The sequence below is a fragment of the Silene latifolia genome, chromosome 9, assembly GCF_048544455.1.
Source record: "Silene latifolia isolate original U9 population chromosome 9, ASM4854445v1, whole genome shotgun sequence".
NCBI lineage: Eukaryota > Viridiplantae > Streptophyta > Magnoliopsida > Caryophyllales > Caryophyllaceae > Silene > Silene latifolia.
In genome coordinates this window covers 7955940-7982755 of record NC_133534.1, presented here as the reverse complement: position 1 = coordinate 7982755, position 26816 = coordinate 7955940, and the positions used below count along the sequence as shown (strand labels likewise).

Below are 26816 nucleotides of genomic sequence, written 5' to 3'. Positions count from 1 at the left end.
ACCATTGGGTTGTATATAGCATTTCCCTTATTTTATTTACCAACATTTTATTCCATTTTTTCTTTTAATTTTTTTTATATAAAAAAAAAACAATATGTTTATAGTGTACTGCGGCAGTGCAGTGCACTCTCCAACGTTCCTCTCCCCTACCACCATCCTTCAACATCTCCCTATAAACCTCCTTCAGCCACCCGCCCAACCCTACAACAGCCACCAACACGCCGATCACCAGCGACTCACACGCCCTCTCCCATCACCGACGACCTACACGCCTTCTCCCGTCACGAACTAATAACGTCGAAGATATTAATAACATCAATGGTTCGATTTGCTTTGCTTAAATAAAATCAATGATTCGATAAGGTTGTTGGCAGGATGGCGGCCATTGTGGTGGTTGACACGACAATAGCGGCGTGAATTGATGGTGTACAGGCGTTAGATTTAATCGGTTCTGCTATTTGGTGGAGGTGGTTGGTGCGCCTGTGGGGGTGGGGGATTCACGTTAGTGGCCAGAGGCGTTTGCCGGCGCCGATATATAAGTGATTTACTAGCGGGATGAAGCGGTGGTGTTGGAAGGGATTGATGTTGAGGTGGTTGTACCACTTTGTTTGGAAAAAAATGTAAAACAGGAAAGAATTAAAAAAAAAAAATATCAAATATGAAAAAATTATGGTATAAATAAACTAATAATAATTTTGGTAAAAGTTTCAGAAAAAATAAATTTGGTTTTTAGAATTTTGGCTTCCTTCCAAATATAACAAAAGATTTTATCACATGTTAGTTGTTACCACGTGTCATTACCTTACTCGCAGTGTATAGAAGATTCTATACACTGAGTGTAACCGTAGCCTTTTCGGTCAATCATAACCCTAATCATGTGTAAAAGGTAAACAAATCATTTCCAAATAATCGAATGGAGCATTATTTAACTCATTTTAATATTAGAACAAATATGTTCGTCATTACTTGGTTGTAAAACATGTTTAATGATGTTAAGTGGGGTGTATGAGTGAAATTGAACTGCACTTATTTTGAAATCCGACGTTTAAGACCTAATAACTATGGGATAAGGTTTTCTTATGTGTAATTAATTTCTAAAGAAAATTAACTTTTGGTTCGATTGAGATTTTGGGAGAAACCAAAAACAAGGGTTACCTTGTTTGTTTTGTTTTAAAATTCAGTTTTTGTTTTTGAAAAAGTATACCCAAAATTCAATTTTTGTGATAACTAATATTAAATAAGGGGCTTAGTTTCACTTCTTGTAAAACTTATAGGGTCTAATCACTCCGATGTAAGTTTAAGGAGTTTAATCGCACCGTTAGACAAAGTTAAGAAGTTCAATTACCACTCTCGCGGTTAAAAACCTTGGACACCTTAAGTTGAGCTTTTAATTTTTTAATTTTTTTTGAAAGAAAGTTGAGCTTTTAATTAGATTGTAATGATGATGACATAGTTTAGAATTTTTAAAACATCTTGAAATTTAGGCTCGACTGTGTGGATTCAACATAGGTCTAGATGAGTCCTAGCCTAATTTTGTATGTGGATGGTCCAAAATTGAGCCCAAATCTATAATTTTATGATTAATTGATACCTCCTATTCATAATAACTCCCCCCTTTCAAAAGGGCAGACAAATTAAGGGGAGAGTTATTTTATTGTAAAGTATTGTGGTGGTGTAAGGTAATTGGAGAGAGGGAAGGTATTATTGTGGGGTAAGATGATTAAAATAAGTATTGTTGTGGGGTAAGGTGATTAAAATAAGATAAAGTATGAGTATTGTGGGGTATAGTTGTGGGGTGAGGTATAAAATTTTACTAAATAAGGAAAGGGGGAGAGTTATATGAATAGATGAAAAAGGAAAGGGGGAGAGTTATTATGAATAGGAGGGAGTATTTGTTTATTTGCTGAATTAATTGCAATTAATGTTGCTTAATTTTTTTTTCCCTGCCAGGAAATAAGTGAAGGGTTTTCGCTTCTCGGTCTTTAATTAAAATATACTCCCTCGAATTATCTATATTTTTCCCTATTTCCTAAAACAAATTATTCAGGTTTTATTTCCCTTTTTATTTTTGGTAAACTTTGACTCTTATTTTATTCATCCATCTCCCCTATCACCAAACCCCACTCAATTTTTTTACTCCTATTTTATTATTTACTTTAATGTTTGTGGTCCACAATTCATTATTTAACTCCTAATTATTCATTTCTCTCTCCTATCACATAACTCCGCATATGTTCTTTATCAATATAACTAGTGTTACACCCGTGAAAAATCACGAGGTTGTGTTCTTCTTTTTTTTGTAAGAAGATGATGAATTATATTTGTTAGATCATAAGATATCTTATCTATTACATACGTTAACTTTTTTTAAAAATGTTAAGAATAAAAATTATGATAACTTAAACGAAAATTTTAATAGTTAGTCCTTATCTTAGCTAAAGCAATTAAATACACGTTCAAATAAATTTTGATGTGTTTTGAGCAAAATCATTTAATGTTTTAAGGAATGAAAAATGAACTAATTTCAAATGTTCTTACTCCTATTTTGCAGTATTTGGTTGATCTCAACTCGAGGAATATGATAAAGGACATTAGACCGTTTAAGAAAGAGTTAGATAAGCGAATTATATACTTCAAAATTGAGAATATTAAGATGTTTTAATTATAAATGATTAAAATTAAGAAAACTAAATACAGTATTGGGAAAGAAATCAAAGTTTAATATACAAAATAACATGCAAATACACGGGTGATTTGTATCACACATTCACACCCATAGCCATAGGCCATAACACGACACTCCCAAATTCCCAATACCCCATCCTCATTTTAAACCCTTTAACCAAAAAAAATCCTCATTTTTATCGCTGACATCATCAACGATCCAACTCCGATCCAAACACCGTCGTTGATCATCTCGATCGTACTCACCATCATCCTTCTTTTTACAGATATATGAAATTGCACTTATAACCTCCTTTTTCAGATATATGAAATTGCACTTATAACCGTCGAAATGGCTGCTGAAACCGAAACCATTTTGATCCTGAAATTGCAAAAATTATCAGATTATTCACAAAGAGTTGCAGATAGAGTATGTGGTTGAAGTTACAAATGAGAAGAGATGAAATTTTGTGACATGCAATGAATGGGTAAGTGATGCTTATTTATTCACCTTTTTTATTTGAATTATGTGATGATTGTTTGCTGTACTTCGATAATTTTATAGATTTTTCGATGATTCAGTTAATTATTCGTAAATTAGGTTTTAATTTCGGCATGATTTGATGTTGATTTTGTTTAACCGTAGAATTATGGGAGGATTATGTAATGCAATTTGATGATTTTATTGATCTTGCATTAGACGGTGTTGTTTTAGGTTTTGATTATGCCTCTGATGATTGATATGAGTGATTTAGTATTTACTCTCACAAAGCTCCTTAATAAGTCACTAAGAGTTTAGCTATCAATTTGCTTGGAAAATCAATGTTGTGTATTAGCATATTGTTCATTTTATATTTGAACTCCAATATTTGTCATTGAAAATACTCTTTATTTTAATTGATCCCAATTACAAGAGAGTAAGTGACCGCCAAGGATTCATTGGCGGTGCTGGAGAAACTGAGCTTGAGATCCAACGTCGAAGGTTATTTTCTTTCCCGCAACCTGTTAGCTTATTAGTTTTCGTTACGGTTATTTTCCTTCCGGCAACGTGTTAGCTTATTAGTTTTCCGTAAGGGTTTTAGGTATGTTACTTAGTTTTCCAATGACGTTTTCGAATATGGTTTCTTATGTTTTGTTTTCTGAATTTTATGAGGTAATGGTTATTATGACTAAATTTGATGGCGACCTAGTTAAAGAACTGATGTAGTGTACTATCTAATGGAAACCCGTATATCCTCTCTTATTCTGTAAACTTTTTCCTTTGTCGTACAACTGATGTTTGTTGCTAGTTGCTACATTGGCCATGTTCAATGGAATGGAGTAATCCATTAACTAATGCTAATATTTGTCTCATGTATTGTGAAGGTTAATGGTTACCAATGTACTGAAGATGGATCTTCCAATATCTGAGGGAATCCTGTCCTCAAGAGGAAAACTGGAACCTGGAAAGCATGTCACTTCATTATAGGTAAATGAGACAACTTAATACTGTGAGCGTCTTGCTTATTATGGTATTGCAACTAATATTGTCAGTAACCTCACCATGATTTACTTCATTGTAATTTCTGAATCATTACTACTATGACTCTTAAACTGAGGTGGTGGTCTTTAAGCTACATTACTCGACCTGTAACTTGATTCTGTTATTCGGTGGTCTGGCTGACATGATATTGACGGTTAATGTCCCTAGTTAGACTTTGAGGCTTTGATGTCTAAAGTTATTCTCTACCATTAATTATTGCATTTCAAATTCTGAGATGTTTTTACAGAGAAACTTGCCGATGACTGGGACTGTGCTTCAAATTTATACGCCCTCCGCTCGTTGGATCGCTCTTTTGTTTTTCCTGGTAAATCATCATTAATGCTACTTTTCTTTGCTTTTATTATGTTTCCCCCAATGTTGGCCATTGTTCATTAATTGCTTAGTGTGTCTTTGTATTCTTGATTATGTAGAAATCGGAATAACTCATTGAAAATTAACAAATCTAAAAATTGATTGTAGTTTTAGACTAACAAAGTATATGAAGAAAAGTAAGAAATATAGACACTCTGATATGGACAAACTGATAAGAAGCACTAATAAAAAATTCGTAGCAACTGATTATGTTTTTGCCCGAGTTTTAATCGTGGTTTGTTTGTAAAGAGCTTTTTTTACTCGTATTTTGCTCATTTATTCTACTGAATAAAGAAATCAGATTAACTCATTATTGAAAAATAACAAATCTAAAAACTGAATAAAGTTTCAGACTCACTATGTTTTTGCCTAAGTTTTAATCGTGTTTTGTTTGTAAAGAGCGGTTGTTTACTCATTTATTTTACTGAATAAAGAAATACGAATAACATTATTGAAAACTAACAAACCTAAATAGTGAATCAAGTTTCAGGCTGACCATGTGATTGATAATTGAAAAAAAAAGTAAAAAAAAGAATGGAATTATTCATGACATACTTCAGCATCAAGGAGACTCCGTATCATGGGATGTAGCAGTAACATTTACTCCCTCATATTCATGATTTTCTTTCTCTTCCCTTCTGAACAAAAAAAATAAGATAATAATTTTAGACGACAAAAAACACCATGCCACTAATACCAAAAAAAGGAAAATATATACTCCGTAGTAAATACTTCCTCCATTCTCATATATCAACCCATTTGATTAAAATATACCACTCATATATTCAACAAATGGGTAGATCATATAAGAATGGAGGAAGTACTAAATAGGATGGAGTATGATAAACACGTTGTATAATTGAAAGTGTTAAAAGGAAACAACTACAAATAATGGGCTATATAATAAAAACATAAACAGTTGAGTTCTCCAAAGTTGTAAAATACCTGCAGCTATTGAATATGTTTAGGATAGAAAAAGTAAATATTATAAGGAGACAAAAGAAGCTTCCAAAGTTTTAAATTACCTGCTGCTACATGGAAATTCAAGTGGGGTAATTTAGACCTGCAAGTGATGAGAACGAAGGCCACACATAGTTGATTAGTTGCAACCAAAAATGTTATAAATGATTTTAGAAGAGAAGAATTATGGCATGTATGATACTTACATAATTGGTAAAAGTAACAAATCCAGGGAATGGTAATGAAGTTTGGCTTTGAATTATTTTTGTCCTACCTTTATGGAAACGAAGGCAATAAGTTGGCTAGAGCTTCAATTTTCTACAAAGTTTTTTCATGACCAGTCATTATTCACTACATCTGTTCAAGTTGGCTTTAAAAACGTAAAGGAAAATGACAACTCTTTACCACTTTCAATAAACATTAGTGAATCATAGTTATGTTACCATTAGTGAATAAAAAACTGATATAAACATAAATGGAAAAAAAAAATTCAAATATACTCAATAATAAATTTCAAATATAAAACCATCTATTAAAAGCTGAAAAGAAAAAATAATGCACGTACCTCTGAATCTTCAAATAAATGTTCAATGCCTCCAATCTTCTTATCTTCATTCTTGTTTTTAGATTGAAATTTGACGAATGAAAAATGCAATGATGAATGGGTTTTTACAGAAATTAGAAGACGAAAGAGGAGAAAAAAGAGGTTGATGGGTTGAAATTTTCGAGCAACATTGAGAAAGTAAATGGTCTTTTGGAAGACAAATTGATTGGGTGGCAGGTTGAGCAAAATTGATAATTACTCCGTACATAAAGATTAGAGTTTTGGGAAGAGCGTGATTGGTTGTTGGTTGAGGCAATGGTTGTTTAATTGGCTGTTGGTTGAGGCAATGGTCTTGTAAAACTCGTTTACACTTGTTTGTAATTAATGGGTTGTTTCACAAACATTTATTGTAATGTTTAATTAATTGTCAGATAGCTTTACACGTTTAATTATAGGAGGCTGACATGGCTACTATTTTACACGGGATTGGCTCAAAAAAACTGATTTTGTGAGATTGATTGAGAGAGCTTGTAGAGCATAATACTCATTCCACATTGCGCCACGTCAGCAAAAATACAAGATTCTTTTATATATATAATGATACTACCACCCTTAATATGTGCCCACGTCAAAGGGGAAGAAAATAGCGAATTGAATGGAGTACTTCCTTCATATCTTACTAGTTGAGATCTCGTGCTAAAGCACGACATTTGTGAGGGTTAAATTAATTGAGTTTGTAAAAATTAAAAAAAATTACATAAATGAGTTGTAGTTATAATAGTATGTTGTAATGTACTGATTATAATATTAGTAAAATTAGGATGCTGATTTTCGCAGTACACATTTTACTCATTTCAGTACACAGTTGACAATCATACCCCTCTCATTTTCTCCTCACATTTTCCTTCTCTAATCTACACACTCTCTCTAATTTCACCCACACATTTTCCCTCTCATGTACTCCGTAGTACATTGCTAAATTATGTTGACAAACATATGAAATTATGTATTATTCCATTGATAAATTATTTTTACAAACATATTTACTGCTTTGCTAAATTATTTTTCCAATATTACGTAAATAAAGTTTACGAATAAATGTACTACGTACTACATCGGAAGAAAAAAAGAAGAAAAATACAGTACAACTTCACTGCTACGTCAATCTTCTTGATAACAAAAATACACTACCAACACCATTACACCACCACCACCACCATGTGTCCACGTACTAAACATTACCGCCAACATCATCACTACCGGCGCCAACCACTGGTCCACGCACAACCTGACCAGGACTTCCTCCCATACATTTTCCTCAAGCACCTGTCTCCGTCGACCACCTGCGGTCATCGCCAGGGGCGCACTCCCATGTCATCGTGGCGGCCAACCACTAGCGTACCACTTCCAACCACCGCAAAACCCTAATTAATCGAAAATTGTATAAGACTCTGACGAACAATCAATTATTGAATTATGGGGAAAAAATCAATTTGTTGAATGATTGAAAATTAAGATTGATTAAATATGTTTCCTATGTTTAAATTTTCACTTATTATTGAAGTAATTGATTTATTTGAGAAGTTAGATGGTGAAAAATTGGGATAAATTGATTTTGTGTATTTTCGAGGTCAAAGGAGTAAAGGGTAACAAATGGAAAGTATTAGGTAAAATGTACTGAGATGAGTAAAAAACGTATTGCGAAAATAAATTACGTAAAATTATACTCTCTCCTATCCACTATATTCTTCCCCTTTCTTGTGGGCACATGAATTAAGGGTGGGAATGTGGGTGGGTTTGGTGTTTGGATAGAGGTATAAATAATTAGAATTAAATAATAATAAAAGATATGGATGAGGTTTGGTTATTGGAGAGAGGGAGAAATAATTAGGATTAAATATTAATAAAGGATATGGTGGAGTTTGGTGATTGGAAAGAGGTAAGAGTATAATATTAATAAAAGCTTTCCAAATAAGGAAAGAGAAAAGAAAACCTGAATAATCCATTTTGGGAAAGAGGAAAAAATATAGTGGATGGAGGGAGTAAAAAAAAGGTTTACTATTCAAATGACTTTTAGATTTTTTATTATTAAAAGTAACGATAGTTGACTATGATGGAATAATTTAATCTAATATAGGGTCAATACTCTGTTATTATAAAGCGCATATTGACCTCATAACGGAAACATATATAAACAGTATACGACACATCTAGAAGGACGATTTACAAACAATTAAAAATACTATTTACCCGTATATTCTTTTTTTCTTTTATTTTTAATAGAAAAAATTAGAATTATTGATTCTTACTCCTTATCCTTTATTACGAACAACACATATTAATAAGGATTAGTTAGCTTAAAAAAAAGCAAATAAAATTGAAACTTTATTAACTCCAACCACCAACTTAAAAAACCAAATTAGTATACTACGGGTATATTAAGCGTAAATAATGGTAGTGTTAAGCATATTTTTTAGTTGCCATTTGATTTGAGTGTAATATTTTATTCTGATTGTAATATTTTATTCAGTGGATGCAATCTTTAGTCAATAAATTAAGGGTGATGCTCATTCATGGACGGTTTTTACTCTTTCATGGACGAAAATGACCATTTTACCTCTTTTATTTCAACTCCCCAATTTTCAATTTCTCTCTCTATATTTAATTCTCCTTGAATTTCACCGTCTCCCACTCCTGCCACCACCTTGCCACGACCCTTCCCGACCTTAGCTAGCCGCCAACCACCACCTTCTTCCATCACTTCCCTTGACCGACGACGCGCATCGCACTAATGCCCGACCCGCCAGTCACCATCCACAACCGTCGACGCCGCCCCGTACTACACCGGTTGGTCTTGACGACCTCCTTAGTACGACCACCTTATAGTCATCTCGATACTCTCCTAATTTTCAGCGCCGTCCAATTTGACGGCAATCATTTACAAACTTCAAAAAATTATCAGTATCATAAAATAGCCGAGTAGCAATAAGATCTGGGGTAGCCAAACCATTTGCTTCAACAATGAATAACATCAAGATGAGCTTCTACGAACATAAAAGAAAAATGCAATTTTAGACATTGCACGGGTACTCAATGTTGGTAGAAGCTACGAGAGTCTTACAAATTTCCTTGGTTAATTATCGAATAGTGATGCGTCTAACAAATTGTGTAATTTGACGGGTTTGATTAATTTTGTGAGGGAGAGAATTAGAGAGAACTAGAGAGAATTAGGCAAACGACATACTATGGAAAAATGGAAAATAATGAAAAAAAAGTCAATGAAAGAGTAAAAACCCGTTAATGAATGAGCAACTACGTAAATTAAAAGTCATAATTATAATGTGGACCCACCATATTTGTCAATCAATTGAGCGGAAAAATTATTACCAACTCTTATTCTTTTAGTTTAGTGGTCATTTTAAAAAAACGAAGAGAAAACAAAGAGCACAAAATAAAAGTGCGAGTGAAAAAAAGAGTAAAAATACGGAGTTTCCAACCCAAAATAATAATCTAAATCTAATTTAGTTGTATGAAATCACAAAGTCACAACTCATAATCCACTTGGAAAGTGGGAAGAGTACGCCCCCCAATCCCATACTAGAGAGACTTTAGAGTCAGACCACTGTCATCATACTCGTGGGAAACTGTGGACATCCCATCATTTCTTACCAAGACCCGTAACCACCACTCCTTCTCCTTCTCTCTTCCCCCACCCACACTCCCACCCCCACCCAAACCATGGACCCACCTCTCCCACCCACCCAAACCACCACCGTACCCACCACCACATACCCGGACTCCACAGACTCCCCACGTTCCCGCGCCGACCTCGACCCCCTCCAACCCACCACCAAACTCCGACTCATGTGCAGCTACGGCGGCCACATAATCCCCCGTCCACACGACAAATCCCTCTGTTACGTCGGAGGCGACACGCGCATGGTCGTCATCCCTCGCACCTCCACTCTTCCCGACCTCCTCTCTCGCCTCTCCAAAACCCTCATCAACTCCCCCTTACCACATCAACACCACCACCAACACCCCTTCACCTTAAAATACCAACTCCCGCACGAAGATCTCGATTCTCTCATCACCGTCTCTACCGACGAAGATCTCGATAATATGATCGACGAATACGACCGCCTTTCCGCTTTGAAATCTAAATCCGGTCGGATCCGGTTATTTCTATTTCCATCCCCGTCTTTAGACTCGACTCAGTCTATGGGTCCGATACTTGACGGGTCGAACCGGTCTGAGGATTGGTTTTTAAACGCGTTGAATTCTGCGGCGGAGTTACAGCGTGGGTTTTCGGAACCCGGTTCGATTAGTAATTTGCTTGGGTTGGATCAGGAGGTTGAGTTTGTTAATCCGAGTAGTAATATTAATATTAATAATATTAATAATAAGAGTACGAATGATTTGCAATCGGTGCCGGATTCGCCGATGGTTGAAACGACGTCGTCGTTTGGGTCGACTTCGTCTCAGCCGAGTTTTTTGAATTTGGCTCCGATTAGGGTTCATGTTGATGATGGAAATGGTAGGTTTGTTGATCAGAGGAGTGGAATTGAGGAACAGTTTGCTCAGTTGGGTATGGGCGGCGGCGGCGGCGGCGGTGGTGGAATTCAATTGAATAAGCAGGGTGAAGACGGGTTTGTTGCGATTTCTTCGTCGCCTAGTGTTGCTATGATGGCGGCTGGTGGAGGAGGAGGTGGTGGTGGTGGTGGTGAGTTTGGGAATCGGAATTATTCGGAAGATGATAGATCAGATCATGGATATAGGAAGCAACAGCAGGTGACAGGTCAAGGTCAAGGTCAGCAACAACAGCAGCAGCAGCAGATGATGGGGCAAAACCAGCAAACTGGGGGTGATTTGCCGTCTCCTGATTCGGTTTCTAGGTATTCTTTTTTATACTTTCGCGGTTTCATTGTAGTTTCCTGATTTGGATTCTAGGGAATTGTAGTTGTTTTTACTAGAGTAATCGTAGTTTGTTGTTGTTTTTATGTTTTGTTGGTAATTTGGTATTCTTCGTTGATTCGAGCTGAAATTAATTAGATTATAGTTTAGGTTAGGTTAGGTTAGATAGTTAGATGAAGCTTGATTGTCGAATGTCGATAGTAAGTGGATGTTGTGAAGGTGAATTTGTTTTTGGTGGGTGTTTTGCAGTGACAATAGTCTATCAAGTGCAAATGCTCGGCAAAAGCCGGGGATGTATCAAGATTCCAATAGTCAGTTATCTTCGGGAAGTAATAGGCCTTCTCAAGGTATGCAAGTTCAAGTTTCCGATTCAGGGTATGTGTACCATCCTCAATACGAACAACATCAACGACATATGCTTCAGCAACATCAACACCAGCAGCAGCAACAACAGCAACATCATCAACAGCAGCAACTACACTTGCTTCAGCAACAGCAACATCAACAACAGCAACAAGGGCAAACACATCAACAACCTCAGCAACAACCCCAGCAACAAGCGCAGCAACAATATCTGCCACCTGGCGCACATTACGTCCAACATCATCCTCAGGGGTCGGTGCCCATGCAAGGTTATTATCCCATGTATCAACCTCAGCAGCAGAATCTTCAGCAACAGCAGCAACAATATCCTGTGTACTATGTGCAAGCTGGGCAAGCTCAAGGTTACAGCTTGCCGGGCCAACAGCAACAGCCACAGCAACAGCAACAGCAGCAGCAGCAGCAGCCGAATAGGGGTGAAGGTCCTACTTCCGTCACTACCAGCCGTACCCAAACTCAGCCTAATCCTTCGTATAATCAAGCGCGGAATATGAATGTGAATATGAATATGCCACCTCCGAAATCTGAAGTTGGTCCCGGTATGTACAGAACAAACACTGCAGCAGGCGGGGGCATGGTTCAGGTTGTCTCGAATCAGCAGCAACCTCCGCCTAAGTCTCAGCCTCAACAGCAACAGCAATATATGGGCTATTCTCAGCCCCATCACCCATCACAATCCATTGCTCCTAATCCAGGGGCGGCTTCAGGTTACGCATATGATTTTGCGGACCCCCCTCGGTCTCAAATCTACTATACTCAACCTCTGCAACCTGCGCTAGCGTCTCAATATCAGGGTGGGACGTCAGGTGGCCCCACTATGATGATGCCAGATGGTTCTTCTCAGCCTTCTAGTGACAACGGCAAGTAATAAATCCGAAACTCTCAATCAATTTTGAAGCAACCATTTGGTATACATTAATGTTTATTATGTTTAGTTTATATTTGCCCTATTTATTCTGCATTGGTGTGCTTTGTGTGTATTTCATATATAAGCAATAATTGTTTGGGGATTGTTGTTATCTCACAGATCCATTATTATTCATAAGTATATAGAAGTGAACAGCTTTCATTTGTAAAAGTTCATACGTCCGTGTTGTGCTTGTCTCGTGGTAACGCGGATTCATGGATACTGTGTATATTAATTAATTAGCAAGGGGATTAAGTCAGTTAAGGGGTGAGTGTGTTGTTCAGGTTTTGTTCATGACTTGGACTGTGTGGTAGTTTAACATTTGCTGTCAGAGACCTTATTCGGCGCTAATTAATTAACAACTTGTCTTAATATTCAAGTCTTTTCTGGTGACTTAGCTAACATGTATCCTTCTACGTGTTTTCCGTGACCTTCTATGTGTTTCCGCAACTGTTTTATTGTTGATCAAGGTTCTTATAACCGTCTTTTACTGAAATTTGTACTTACCGTGACCTATGTGAGATAGTGAGGATGCTTCAAAGTTTAAACCAGTAACCTGGACATAATTGTTGTTTTCTCTGCCTTTTCCATTGTCTTTTACTCGTATATGGGATCTGCCATTTTCGTCTATTAATTGGCGTCTTGGCGAGTACTTGTTGTCGTGTTGACAACATAAGTCTTGAACAATTATGGGAAATGTCTATCTTGTTCAAGTTTTGTTCATGATATGGAGGATGTTTGGTAGCTAACATTTGCTGTCAGAGTCATTGATTGGTAGCTGATTAAATGAACTATTTCGTTTAATATTAGTCTTCTATGGTTGCTTAGCTAACTAACATGTATGCTTCTTGGGAAATTTGGGTAGTTACGACTGTTTGTTGTCGACTAACGGATCTAAACCATCCTATTTACGAAGTATTATCTTTGGGAGTTGGATCCGCTTCACAATAATGATCTTTCGTGCATAATTGCTGTTTTATTTTCTTTTCCGGCCGTCTTTCATCGCTGATCTGCTGTTTACATTTAGTTATTTGGCGAGTACCTGAGGTTGAGATTTTGTTGTGGGGATAAACTTTGCCCCGGTTAATTCATGAATCGATTAACATGTTAATTTGGTTTATATGTAATTGAGTCGTGTTCAAGTTGGAGCGATAGATTAAGATTACCATATATAGGTGAACCTGGACAGGTACGACCTGCTTTATTTGCAACGTCTGGATTGTGACATTTAACCTTTATCTCCATACATACAGATACAGTTGCATAATAGAAATAACAAGAAGTCAAGTCATACACACAAATGGGTGTTGTGTAGTTTGATACGTCTAATTATTGCACGGATAGCCAGCCCTACATATGTCGGCACCTCAATATCTTCCAGGTTCTCAACATGATTGATTATTTACAAAGGAGTAGCAATATGATAGACAATCCAATCTAATCTAAACAAATAGTACATTTGGCCTTCCTTAAGACGGTCATATTCGTTTTAAGTTTAAAATGGGTCAAATACTACCCCATGTAGGTAGATGGGACAAGTCACAAGAGTTTCCCACTCCCTAGGCATTTTGTTTGTTTGTCTTGTCCGACTATTGGACCCATTTTATTGTTTAAGACGGATATGTCCATCTTAAACAAGAATTTGTGGAATAAATATTACCACTAACAGGGGGTTGGGTTGGAACTTGGAAGTGCTATGTGCTAATTGTGTTTTCACCTTTGATTTGATGGAATTCTTAATCTTTGCTTGTTTTATTTTGAGACATTCTTAAACAAGTCTAATTTGTTGTTGACTGTTGAAGCTTTGTCTATACATTTTGTAGGGCACGTTGTTTATGTATGTTTTATGATGACTTACTTAGGTTACTTCGTAGCAATTAAATGTGGCTTTGATTTTTCATGGATGGCGTTTTTCGGACAATCGAACACTTTACTTTTGAAAAAAAAAAATGAAGTGGATGATGGTGAACTCGAGTCATTGTTATGGGGAAATAAAGGCTAAAACAAACGATCGACAGAGACATTAAGGGTAGATAAAGAGGCGGCGATGGGAGGATGATGGAACGCTACGGTCCACGGAGTCGTTATAGTCTTATAAGTTATGAAGCAACTATTAGAAGCATCTTTTGGCAAAAACTACCCGAAAATGTAAATTTTAACCCGCAAAAGGTAAATTTAAAACTAAAAAGCCTAATCGAAACCCGAAAAAGAATCGATAAGGTAGTTGAAAATTAGGAGAAATGATAAGAATCGATTATATAAAAATGTGTTTGGCAAACTAAATTTGAAAAGGTAATGATTTTGGTAAAATGACGTAAAAGGATATGAAAATTATTTAATATTATAGAATAAAGGGGTACAAAATGGAAAATAAGTCATTTCAGTCACGATTTCTCAAATCTTTACTTGAGGTAGCATTTCATTTCAAGTACCTTATTTGACCAAATAAGCTACTTGCCAAACACTTGCAAAAAAATCAGGTAGCTGAAATTTTGGTCAAATAAGCTACTTTGGTCAAATAAGTTACCTGAAGTGTCGTGCCAAACGGAGCCTTAGACTCTGTTCTTTTGGACTTACAGTCACTTAATTTAAGTTCACTTCAGATCCTATAAGTTCAGTTCAGATCCTATAAGTTCGATTCGATTCGAGATCTTATAAGTTGATTCGATTGATTCGATTCGAGATCCTATAAGTTCAGATCCAATATACAGAGTATTATTTTTAAAACCGATGCAAAAATATTTGACATTATTAATTATTCGATACATATATACATTATTATTTTTAAAACAAAATTATCACTCTTCTCATTATTTTTTGTCTTAATGTAACCATAGTATAATGTATGAACAAACTAATATATATAAAGCGGAAAAATGTTATTATCTTACCTTGTGTTTTAGACTATATTTTCTTATCAATGTTCTCTCTTGGCTGCCCACTAATTTCTTGTAATTTTTTTTGTTTAATCTCAATAAAAGCAATAACAACAACAACAACAACAACAACAACAACAACAACAACAACAACAACAACAACAACAACAACAATAACAATAACAATAATAATAACAATAACAATAACAATAACAATAACAATAACAAAATAATAATAATAATAATTAATAATAATACTTAAGTTAAATTAATTTAAGTTAATTTAAATTCGGATCGTGTAAGTTCAGTTCAAATCATCAGTAAGTTGATTCGATTCGATCCTATAAGTTGATTCGATTCGATTCGAATCCTATAAAGCAAGACGTTTTTGCGCAATAATCTATTAATAATCTTGAAAAACCAAGAGTAAATCATCATGGAAAATCCACTACACAGGCACACAGCATGACACATTATTGACACTAGGAGAACCTTGAAAAAGCAATGCCTAGTAGAATAATGTAATCTATGAAGATAACGAATGGCAAGACTCCAAACTCCAAAGAGGTGATGAATCAAGTTGCAAAAATGTGTGCAATTTTCAAAGCTTTGAGTCACAATTATGATTGCAAATTTAGAAGATAAAATTCATGAACGTAACAAATTCATCTCATCATCTTATCAACATATATGCATGCAATAGGTCTTGGTATAGACGGGTGGGGCGAACAGACGGGTAAAGACCTCTAATAAAATGGATAAGGGGAACAAGGTGGGGCATCCTCCATGTGCTTCCCACTTTATGCCAAATGGGTATTTTGTGAGGGGAAATGATATCCGTCTATACATATAGACGGATAGTGTCCGTCTATAATGAGAATTTGTGATATGCATGTGCTTTCCAAAGCAATAATGCTATTCGTGTCTCACAACTCCTTGGGCAGTTGCGCCATATCATGCTTCACACTTCACATTTCTGTTTTGCATTCTCGATCTATGCATCCTATATTCCTATGCCATCATCATGTGCTTACATGCGGTGGTGGAGCCAGGATTTCGAGTTAGGGTAGCGGAAAAAGTATTTGTGATACTAATGGATGCTAGAAAAGCATAAAAAATTGTCATTTTTTTGTTTCAAAATACTTTGAAAATGATGGAAGACATATCCCATCTTGTTTTCATAGTTTGATTTGTCAAAAAAAACTTGCTTATACTAATTTTTATACATAAGGTCTCCTTTCAAATAACAATTTTTGTCGGAAGTCTTCATACGGACAATGTATGATCCGTTTACAACTAAATGTGACCCAGTTTAAATAGTAATATTTTACAATAAAAATGTGATTCAATTTAAAAGGGTCATATTTTACTATAAAATGGTTATATAAAGCCCGGTGCCCGTCTAAAAGTTTCAGGCGGAATAGTCTGTCTCAAATAAGAATTAGTGATATTTATAAACATTTTTCTTATCAATGTTGATGGTGAGATGACTTTAAAGTTGCAAGTAATCGTTTTTGGGCCACTTGCCCCGGAGAGGTAAAAATATTTTTTTTTTGACAATGATTAACTAGTATAAAATAAAACGAGATTACATAGTATTTGATTACATAAACTAGCTACAATACAAACGGTGGAGCATTGGAGACCCCAAAACTATTAGATATCCAACAAACTTGGCTTAACTTAGAAACGGACAAAACGGAAGATGAAAGCCTACGTCTTTTGAATGGTGATTGATAATGAGCATCGAATTGGATTAAGTGGGCGTCCTTTCTTTTACTCCTCTTGATCGCTGCCATCGTCCTTGCCACCATCCCAGTGTACTTGCAAACAAAAACAAATTGCTCGACAAAAGATATGGTCTTCAAATTAGCAACCGGCCGTGCCATTCGAACTCGACCCTTGAAATGCATCTTACGGCTACAAATCATGCTTGAATGCTCTCTAACAGCTGCAAAATGAAACTGATCCATGGAAATTTTGCTAACAAGAAAAGAGTTCAGCGATAGGCAAGGATTTTTAAACTACTGCAATTATGCCAATTAAGATAAGGGGATGTTTTTTTATTAGATATACTTAATGAGAAATCACGACGTAAATTTTAAATTTCATTTCAATACTCAACTACTCAAGTAATTTAGAAGTTTTCGTTTGACAAACTAAATCAAGGCGGATTTTAATAGCAGAAAATACTGTAAAAAACTTTGCTGGGAATTGGGATCGCTCGAACCACCTTACTTCAAACACTTAAACTTGTGACAACTTTAATACATTCATGTACGTCAATAAATTTAGGCTCGGAATCTCAGATCCACCAGAACAATTTATTCACAAAGTATTTTCTAGGCCAGAAAAGCGCCTTTGGCACACACCAAACAAAGCCTTTTGACTATTTCCAAACATTTTTGGGCTTGGCAAGACATGGCACAAGTGAGTAAGTGACAACACAAATGTCCTGTAAGCTAACCCATTATTGATAAACCTTTCACAGCCCCTTTGTATCAAATCTCATTTGCATTTTCCTTTTTTTCCTTTTTTTTTTTTAAATATAGTGAAGCCCTATACTTTTAATCTTAATTTTGTTGAATTGAAGTGCACTAAATTTATAGGAACTGAATTTATAGGACTTGAATTAAATTTATAGGTGTTTAATTCAGGCTTTGTTCTTTTGGACTTAATTTTAGTTCTTATAAGTTTAGTTCAGTTCGATTCAGTTCAGTTTAGTTCAGTCAGTTCCAATCCAAAAGAACGGGGCTTTATAGGAGAATAGATATGAAGTGAGCTTAACTATTCGTAACTGAACTATATTTATGGGAGATGAACTGAATTTATAGGAGTTTAACTTTTCTAAACTGTTATGAATTTATAAAGAGGGTAACTTTAAGTCCTAAAAACAAAGTCTTTCATATACTGATATACAACATCTTCATAATAGGTAACATCTTCATAATAGGTTGATCTCAAACTGTCTTTTATATACAACATTTTCATAAGAGGTTGATCTCAAACTGATACAGAGTTGACCGGCATAATTCATCTAACAATATAATATATGTATGTTTGTAAATGGTAACATGAGACTATCCGAACTGAACCAACCCGACTTGTTACCTATAAATTATAAATGACACACAATGATAATCCAACTTAGGTCCTATTTTTTTGGAGCTAATTTTAGTTATTATAAGTTCAGTTAAGATTATTCTTTTCATCCCCTATTTACTAAATGAATAGGCATCCTCACAAATTTTCCCTCCAAAAAGCATTTTTCTAAATAAGGTAGCTAATAACAATTATGTATAAATTAACTAAATAAGGTAACTAATAATTATAATAATTTATTTCATTAACTTATTATCTTTTCATTAAAATAAATATTTCATCAAATTATAATTTTTTGACTAAAGTCTAAACTCTAATCCTTTAATTAAAATATTTTAATAAAAAAATTGTATCAAACTATGATCTACTAAATATTTTACTGATTCTATTATTTGAAAATGACTTGACTCATACTACGTATATAACAAAATTATAAACCGTTTTAATTATTCGAGACAAAAAAAAAATGAGAAAAATTATAAATTGGAATCATTAACTTTGCGGTACAAAAAAAATATTATTTACAAAATTACATTTCAACATGCTACTCAATTCTTTTAAATAATTTTCAGTTTAGACTTTTCATTTCCCAAAGCAAAATGCAAGGATGAGAAAAATGAACAACTAATGAGATACCACTATTATATATCTAATTTAGTATAAATAAAAAAAAACCTTATAAACCGTGCATTTAATGCACGGGGTCTAACCTAATTAATTAATACAAAAATAAAAAATTCTATAAATACCGCGCATTCATTGCGCGAGATCTAAACTAGTTTCAAATTAATTCAACATTGTTACGGTTATTATTTCACTTTAGTTCAAATCAGTTTTGTTCAAATAATTTTAGTCCTAGAAGAACATGACCTTAATTTACCACTGATCAGAAGTTCAGAACTCATCAGCGCCTTACCAAGTTACCATCCTACCCATAACGGATCCAAATGACCCGATTAGTCAGTCAATTACCACCCCTATGGGAGGGAGGAGTGAAGAGTGAGCAAAATGAAAGTCAAGAAACTCTAAAAAAGAAAAAAAAAAAAGAAAAAAAAATAGAGCAACAAACATACAAAAAATCGAAAGAATGACGGAAAGTTTGACAATGATGAAACCATTGATCGAAGCCATTCACTCTACTCCCACTCAAGCTGTCATCTACGTCGCCGGCGCCGCCTCTTACGTAATACTTCTCTATACTCTCCCTTCCCCTTTTCCCTTTACTTCCCTCAGTTGATCTCTCCTAAGACGGGTATATCCGTCTTACGCTTAAAACGGTCAAATTTCGAAACCGGGTGAATTGTTTTAGACTAATATGCCCGTCTTAAACGAGAATAATGATGGAGTAATTAATTATTCACATATGATGCTATTAAACACTGATCATAATGATTAATTGTTGATTAATTGTATGAATTTAGGCAGTTGGATGGTTAACTTCAGTTCCAGGTGCTTCTAACACTGTTCTTGAAGCTCTTGTACCTTACTCTAGAATGTCCATGATTCAATTGTTGGGAAAGGTTGAATCTTTTTGCCATGAATCTTTAATTTATGCAATTTTGATTGATGGGTATTTGTGGGTTTAATGGGGTTATGGTTGATTTTTAGATACCGGCTCAATTTGCTAGTCAGCAAACTTCTGAAGATATGGCCCTTGTTGCTTATAATCGTGCGTTAAAAATTTCGAAACCAGGTGAACTATTTTTCTCTAATCATTTGTTATTAATGTTTTTGATGTAATTTTTTCGTGTTACGGTTGATTATGCGGTTTCAATTTGAATGGAGCCAAGTGGCAGTTATTTTTTGGTTAGTGATTACGATGGAATAAAGCAAAATGACTCATTAAACTCGATGGGAAATAGTAGGCGTTCTATGCAAATTATTGACGAAAATTTCATTTTGGGTTACTGGGAAACAACCTTTGTGGGTGACACAGGGTTAAGGTTGCGTACATCATTACATCCCACTCCTATAGGGTTGGGGCAATGTTGGATTGAATATTGTGGGCAATAGAAAACATCATATTTTGATTTTAGGAGTTTCTGTCTACCTGGAGTTATCATTATTCACTTCTACCTAAAAAGGTGAAATTGTTTTATAGGCAGTCCTGTTCTTGGTGTTGGTGTGACGGGTGCTTTGGCTACTAATCGTTCGAAACTGGGGGATCACAGGTATTATGGCTTTCAAACTGGCTATATTTTGAGTTATTGACTCCACAATTCTGATCAGTGATGTAGTGTTTTTGTTCGTTGTGCGATGTATGGTGCTGGTAAGAGCGAATTATGCTGTGTGACTATGTGAGTTACATGGAGTTTACTCGTTTTGTTCATTTCCAATAGGGAAAGGAGGATCCTTATTCCTTAGGCAGTAAGTTAATGCCTTGGGTTACACTATGAAAGTAGCAAGGGTAATTTTTTTTTTTCATGGAGAGAATGATGTGATGTTAAACTCGAGTTATGATAGGCTGATAGCCATGGAAGGCCAGCATCATACATCAACAACTAACATTACCACAATGCCACAGATGCTTCCACCTATGGTAGGGTAAAGTGGTCGGCTCCACGCAACCTTAAATCTAACAATACAGAGAGTCGAGTTCCGTGTGACATATAATCATAATTGTGTCCAGAATTGCATTGAATGATTTCTACTTCACAATAAAACAAAGTAGAGTAAAGGTTATTTTGCATTGTTTCATTGCATTACATAGCCAAAGCACTAGCAATAACTTACTCTTCTTTTACTTTAAGCAGCTGAATGAGGTCACGAAGAGAAATGTTAGGATTGTTAGCTATGTCTTCAAATTCGTTTTAGTTGATAAATATCTTTCTTGTCCCATGAACTCGGGTCCATTTCTCTCTGCGTAAGTTTAGTGATTGTGATAAGAACTTGCCCTTGTTCGTATGTTACATTTCAGGTTTCACTTGTCAACACGAACATCAGATCGACTTTGGAATTCTACTGTCACCTTGTCTAAGGTATGCTTTCGGTTGTTTGTATTCAGGTACCTCGTGGAGAAGTGAATTTCACTTAAAGATTTCCCTTTTATAGGTTGATTGTCTTGTAGTAATTATTTGGTTGTTTTCTATATTGATGTAATGCAGTTATCTTACGCTGTTTCTCAAATGTTTTCCTCATTTGTTCAGGGAACGCGCACCCGTGAGGAAGAGGAGATCCTATCAAGTCAATATGTACTCCAGGTGCACTCTCAGGATTGATATATATATTGTTGACCTCACTCATTCTTATGATGCTGAAAACTGCCCTGAGAATTCTTCCCTGCATATTTGTTTCTTGGAGTTTCCTTTAAGTGTACACCAGAATCTACATGCTAATATGCTATCATTAACGTAAATATATCTCTTCATTACGTTCTAGGTTTCTCTAACTTGTAAAGAGTGTCATGTCACGGAGTGTTCTGTGTATGGATCCAAAATATCTGTACTAAGTACTCGGGAGTCGGGCCTTTAAAAATATTATATATTGGTATATACTCCAACATCGTCAGTGGTGTCTTGAATGTAGTGTTGTGCCTATGTCCGGATCCTTGGGCATTTACAAGTGAATGACCTAGATTTTGTGGGCAATGCAATTGGCTGATCAACAGCTATATTTGGGAAATATGTTGAAGTTCATGCTACCTTCTGCTATAGTACTACTACTACTACTACTACTACTACTACTCTCTCCATCCATTCCAAACTACCCATGATGTCATTGCACAAAGCTTAAGAACAATAATAAATTGTTATAAAGGTGATTAAGTGGCATGTATAATGACCAATTTACTAAATAAATCAAGTAACAAGGAAAATCTGGTGTTGTTTTGGACGAGATTCTTTATAATATAAGGTATTTTATTCGGATAGTTTGGACATTGGTTTTCTAAAAATGGAATCGGCAGTTTGGTGTGGATATACCCAACCTAGAAGGTGGGTAGTCTTGAATGGATAGGAGGAGTATGAATTAAGAAGAGAACCAAGCTCGGAATAGTATTTTACAAGCAATGTCACGGTTTAAATTGTGGCATGGTGCGAATTATGGCAGCGTGTAAGGGTGCAATCAGAGTAGCAAGATGTCCAACAATGTATATCCAACTGCCATCTATGACCTGTGTGCTGTAGACCTGTAGTTTGATTGATTAAACCTTGTAGTTTTATTGATGTTTGGAAGTCTGTATTATTATCTTTATGAAGGTCCTACATCCTTTGTTGGAATTTGTATTTGAAAGTACCCTACTCCTTTAATTGGCGTTAAGTTCTTGTTTCTGTGTTATTGGCAGTCTATTCTATAGCATTTTGAAAGTTTTAAATGCTTGATTTGCATTGAACCCTTTTCTGTGATGGTAGGCTATTGCCAATGCAAGCAAAGTTCCCATAGACTTTGCTTTCCGAACGAATGAATCAGATTTTTCTGCGGACACCGAAAGGATATTCAGCGAGGATGAGGAACTAGAACAGCTTTTGGATGGGGAAATAGCTTTCAAGGTGTATGCCTCTTCAAGTGGTATGGAAGATTGGTAACCTAAATTTTCGAGTTCTGGAAATGTTACCTTTTTTTGTCATTCATGCTCACAGGTAATTTCACAGTAACACAGGCATCGACTTCTGACAGAAGGGTAGTACTGCCCGGGTCCTTCAATCCCTTACATGAAGGTCATCTTCAACTCATGGAAATTGCAATCAAGTAGGGCAACATAGTTTTTTTTTTGGATGCTAGTGTTCTTGGTTTTATCTTGTTTCACAAGAATTTGTAAATGAATCGTGGAGTTTAATTTTCTGTTAAATAATTAAATTATGCTAACTTAGTCTTTTGATCATAAGTTTGTTGTTTGTTGTAGTGTTTTGGGTGATGGGTATCCATGCTTTGAGCTATCAGTGATCAATGCTGATAAGCCACCTCTAACAATATCTCAGATCAAGGAGCGGGTAAAGCAATTTGAGAAAGTTGGTAAGCCTCGATTAGTGCTCACTTCTTTTTCCATCATAAAATCTTTACGAGTAGTTCTAATGTGAGACTGCCTCATAATATGAAACCACCATTAATGATGCCAAGATTGCCAACTCAGCATTAAAAAATTCCTTCCCCCTCCCTTTGCTTTTTTATTTATGCACACCACAAAAACCCAAACCGACAACTCCACCGGCCCCCGCTTTTACGTTGCCTCTTTGCATAACCATTCAAAACCTTCCCCCCTTCTATCCTCACCTCCCCCGCCCATGGCACCATGGTCAGCGTCGTGCATTCGTCCGTGCATGACCAATGACGCTGGCCCTAGACCATGGTCAACTGATTAAGGCTAGGGAGGGAGTTTAATAATATGGGGGTTGAGGAAAATTGAAGAGAATGTGGCATATTGCCGTAGGGGAGATCGCCGGCACTGCCGACCATGATTGTTGGCATGCCGGTGGTCCGTTGGTGGGATAAGGTTTGAAGATTAAAGACAAGAGTCTCGCGTCCCATTAGCTGTCCAGTTCCATAAAAAACGAGGATTAAACTATTGTGGTGTCTATAAATAAAATAGAAAGGGGAGGGGGGAAGGATTTCTATGCCGAGTTGGCATCATTGATAGCGGTCTCATACTATATGAGGCAGTCTTACCCTAGAACTACTCTACAAAAAAATCGTGCATTTGTTAGGAATGTCATATTGCAACTCGACTCTTCATGATGAATGTAACTGACTTGCAGTTCTTTTTCAAATGTTAGCACTGTTTGTCCTTTTTTGCTTTTTTTTAGAATATTCATATTCCTCCATATCCCAACGTCTCTGTTTTTTTTTTTTTTTTTTTTTTTGCGCTGCTGCTTTTGTAACGCTTTGGTACATTTTTCAGATGCTTGTGAATCCCGTCTTGCTTGTTACTGTGGTTTTGATAATTTATGTTTTGATGACAGGTAAGACGGTTATAGTGTCAACTCAACCCTTCTATTATAAGAAGGCGGAACTATTTCCTGGCAGCGCCTTTGTAGTTGGTGTTGATACGGTGGTGCGGCTTATAAATGTATGTTCTCATGCCATACATCCAAAATTAGTTTTTAATAGCAATCACTTTTGCTTTGATTGTTCCGACTTCTGAGCTTTTGTTTTATCTGTTGCTTTTTTTTTTCTTTTCCTGATGTATATCAGCAAGAGGTGAATAAACATGCATCTGTTTGGAATTTCGTACCGGTTTTGTCCTATATGCATAATATCTCTTTTTGTAATATTCCACTGATCATTCTATTCTTGAAGTTTCCATGAATGGCAAAAAAAGAAAGTATTCCAATTCAATTTTTATGTCTTAAAATTAAATTTCTTTGTGAAAAAAAGAAAAATATTTCAATTAAATTATCCGTAATTTTTTTTATATTTGAAAGAAGATAATACGTTGTTTTAGTTTTTAATTTGGTTTTGTAGACCCGTTAATTTCTTTTTTAATGTCAAACCATAGATGAATAAGTTATCTCAAAATATATTGGTTTCATTTATAAAACATATTGTAGTTTTTGATACGATATGGTATCATTACCCAGAATATTGGTGAAAACCTTCTAAAAGATGACTTTTTTTTTTTTTGTAATTTTGTAGTTTGTACCCCAGGTCCTTAAGCGAAATATAGCTACACCATCATACTTAAGTTTGTGCACATGTACCCTCATCTATTCTAAAAGTTTTTTGTTCAAATGTTAACCAGTGATTTGTGAACTATGATTGGAGTATTGACAAAATCTTAAAAGGCTTCCTCGAGGTTATATGCGGTTATGTGACTGAAATTGCGGAATAAAACTAGGAAGATCAAATTGTGTCACAGAATCTGACTATCCGGGTGAGATACTTGACACTCGGACATAAATATGACACCAAATAAAGTGATAGCCGTGTTGGAGTAACATAGGTTACGTCTAAATTAAGGAGCACTTTGAATTTTGAAATACTCTGATGTACAATTATCTAGAACTAGTGTCATCCTAATATCATAATTTTTGTATAGATTGTAAAAGTACCTCTTAGACATGTTGATGGAGGCTCTGTTACTAACGTGTTTACTTCCGCTTTGGTATATGTAATTGGGTTCCAGATCTTGTCTGCTCTGTTTGCAAGATTTTACCGTCCTTGTTGCTTTTATATATGCTTGTCTATGAACTAATAAAGGAACCTGTAAAAATTCGTTCCTAATCCCCAGGACTGGAACCAGGTATCTAGTTGGTTGTTTGGCTGGGTTCTCCAATCGGTCATGCTCTCTCAAGATTTAAGTTTAATAGACACAAGATTTAGGTCCTCGAAAGCATAACAATGTCGGCAAGATTTTAAATTTTTAATGCTAGAGAGCACAATCTTGCTGTAACTATTTTCGATCTTCTAACGCTTTTTCAGTGCAAAGTTTTCTGATAGAACAGTAAAGGCAGATTTTCGGTCTGAAATTTCCTCTTCTTATTCATATGATGGATGAAATTCGTAAATGCATTTACTATATTAACTGATATTCCACAGCCAAAATATTATGATGGAAGTTATGAGAGGATGGTAGAAGCACTTCTCAAATGCAAGAGCACAGGGTGTGTTTTTGTCGTTGGTGGTCGAAATGTCGAAGGTGTTTTCAAGGTAATTCTCATTCTCATGGTTGTGATGTGGTTGAGTTGTCGATTGTAGTGTTTCACATTTTCTTGTTGCAAATTGTATACTCTGAAACGAGATTTGCCTTGTTACTTTTCTCCAGGTTCTCGAAGATATTGACATTCCTGAAATTCTCAAGGACATGTTTATCCCGATACCAGCTGATAAATTCCGCATGGACATATCGTCTACAGAGATTAGGAGAACGCTCGGTATGTAAACTCACTGACACGAGTGATACCACAATTCTTTCGACCATAAATTTAATAGGATTTTGTGTGAAACATTTCATTTGTATATACGGGGTTGTCCTCATTGGTTAATCGTTCTATACAGATATCGGTCTCTTGACACCAGAAAACTATTTTTGTTCATGGATTTTGTCCTAATTTTGTATGAAGGAAATATAATAATTTGGATTATTTAATAATAATACTCCAAACTATTGGAGTGCTTCTTAAAATACTCCACACTCTATTTTAACTACCAATATACTCAACTTTCACACCCCTTCCCTTGTACTAGAATAGGTAGACCGGCTACCTGCTAAGCAAGTGAAAATGTCATTTATATTCCAGCAACTCCATCACATACTCTCTCATTCTAAAAAAAAAATCAGCGTATAAGTACTTATTAAATGCCAAACAGCCAACAGGTGAGTATATTCATACACCATTAGGAATAACAACTTCAAAGATAGTCCAGAATTTTCAGACCGACATAATAAAATGTCACTATCGTCATCATCTAGTAACCTCCCTGTATATATGCATTCAATCGGTCAAGTTCATTCCGGTGCTCGCTGACCACAGCACGAACCACATCATCGACACCATTCCCATCATTCCTTTATTGTCAATAACTGGAATGTGCATGATTTGGTTATTTGCAAGTAAATCATAATAGGCACACTGTTTAATTTGCAGAAGCTTTCATAACATACGAAATGATAAAAACTCATCAATTGAAACAAAACTTGTT

At 35.5% G+C, this 26816-nt stretch overlaps 2 protein-coding genes and 1 long non-coding RNA gene across 7 annotated transcripts; 2 read left to right on the top strand and 1 right to left on the bottom strand.

Annotated features, from left to right (window-relative positions):
• Window positions 1-2710: 2710 nt before the first annotated feature.
• LOC141602390 (uncharacterized) lies at window positions 2711-5917 on the bottom strand. 2 transcript variants are annotated; one of them, XR_012524425.1, is made up of 4 exons: window positions 5725-5917; window positions 5584-5621; window positions 5114-5196; window positions 2711-3046 (listed from the first exon to the last, which is right to left on the bottom strand). It is a non-coding gene; the product is annotated as an uncharacterized LOC141602390 (long non-coding RNA). The 2 variants fall into 2 exon arrangements; XR_012524424.1 differs by having other exon boundaries at window positions 5584-5917.
• Window positions 5918-9575: 3658 nt separating this feature from the next.
• On the top strand, window positions 9576-12528 carry LOC141598963 (uncharacterized). Its single transcript, XM_074418803.1, has 2 exons — window positions 9576-10957; window positions 11226-12528. Exons 1-2 carry the CDS (start codon window positions 9801-9803, stop codon window positions 12223-12225), a joined length of 2157 nt encoding a protein of 718 aa, XP_074274904.1. The 5' UTR covers window positions 9576-9800; the 3' UTR covers window positions 12226-12528.
• A 6711-nt stretch (window positions 12529-19239) lies between these two features.
• On the top strand, window positions 19240-26298 carry LOC141598962 (uncharacterized). 4 transcript variants are annotated; one of them, XM_074418800.1, is made up of 12 exons: window positions 19240-19425; window positions 19664-19762; window positions 19851-19935; window positions 20344-20413; window positions 21160-21220; window positions 21389-21442; window positions 22592-22748; window positions 22832-22928; window positions 23083-23192; window positions 24137-24243; window positions 25713-25823; window positions 25939-26298. In XM_074418800.1, exons 1-12 carry the CDS (start codon window positions 19330-19332, stop codon window positions 26053-26055), a joined length of 1164 nt encoding a protein of 387 aa, XP_074274901.1. In that variant the 5' UTR covers window positions 19240-19329; the 3' UTR covers window positions 26056-26298. The 4 variants fall into 4 exon arrangements, with proteins under 4 accessions (XP_074274901.1, XP_074274900.1, XP_074274903.1 ...); XM_074418799.1 differs by having other exon boundaries at window positions 22820-22928; XM_074418802.1 differs by having other exon boundaries at window positions 19304-19425; window positions 19668-19762.
• Window positions 26299-26816: the final 518 nt, after the last annotated feature.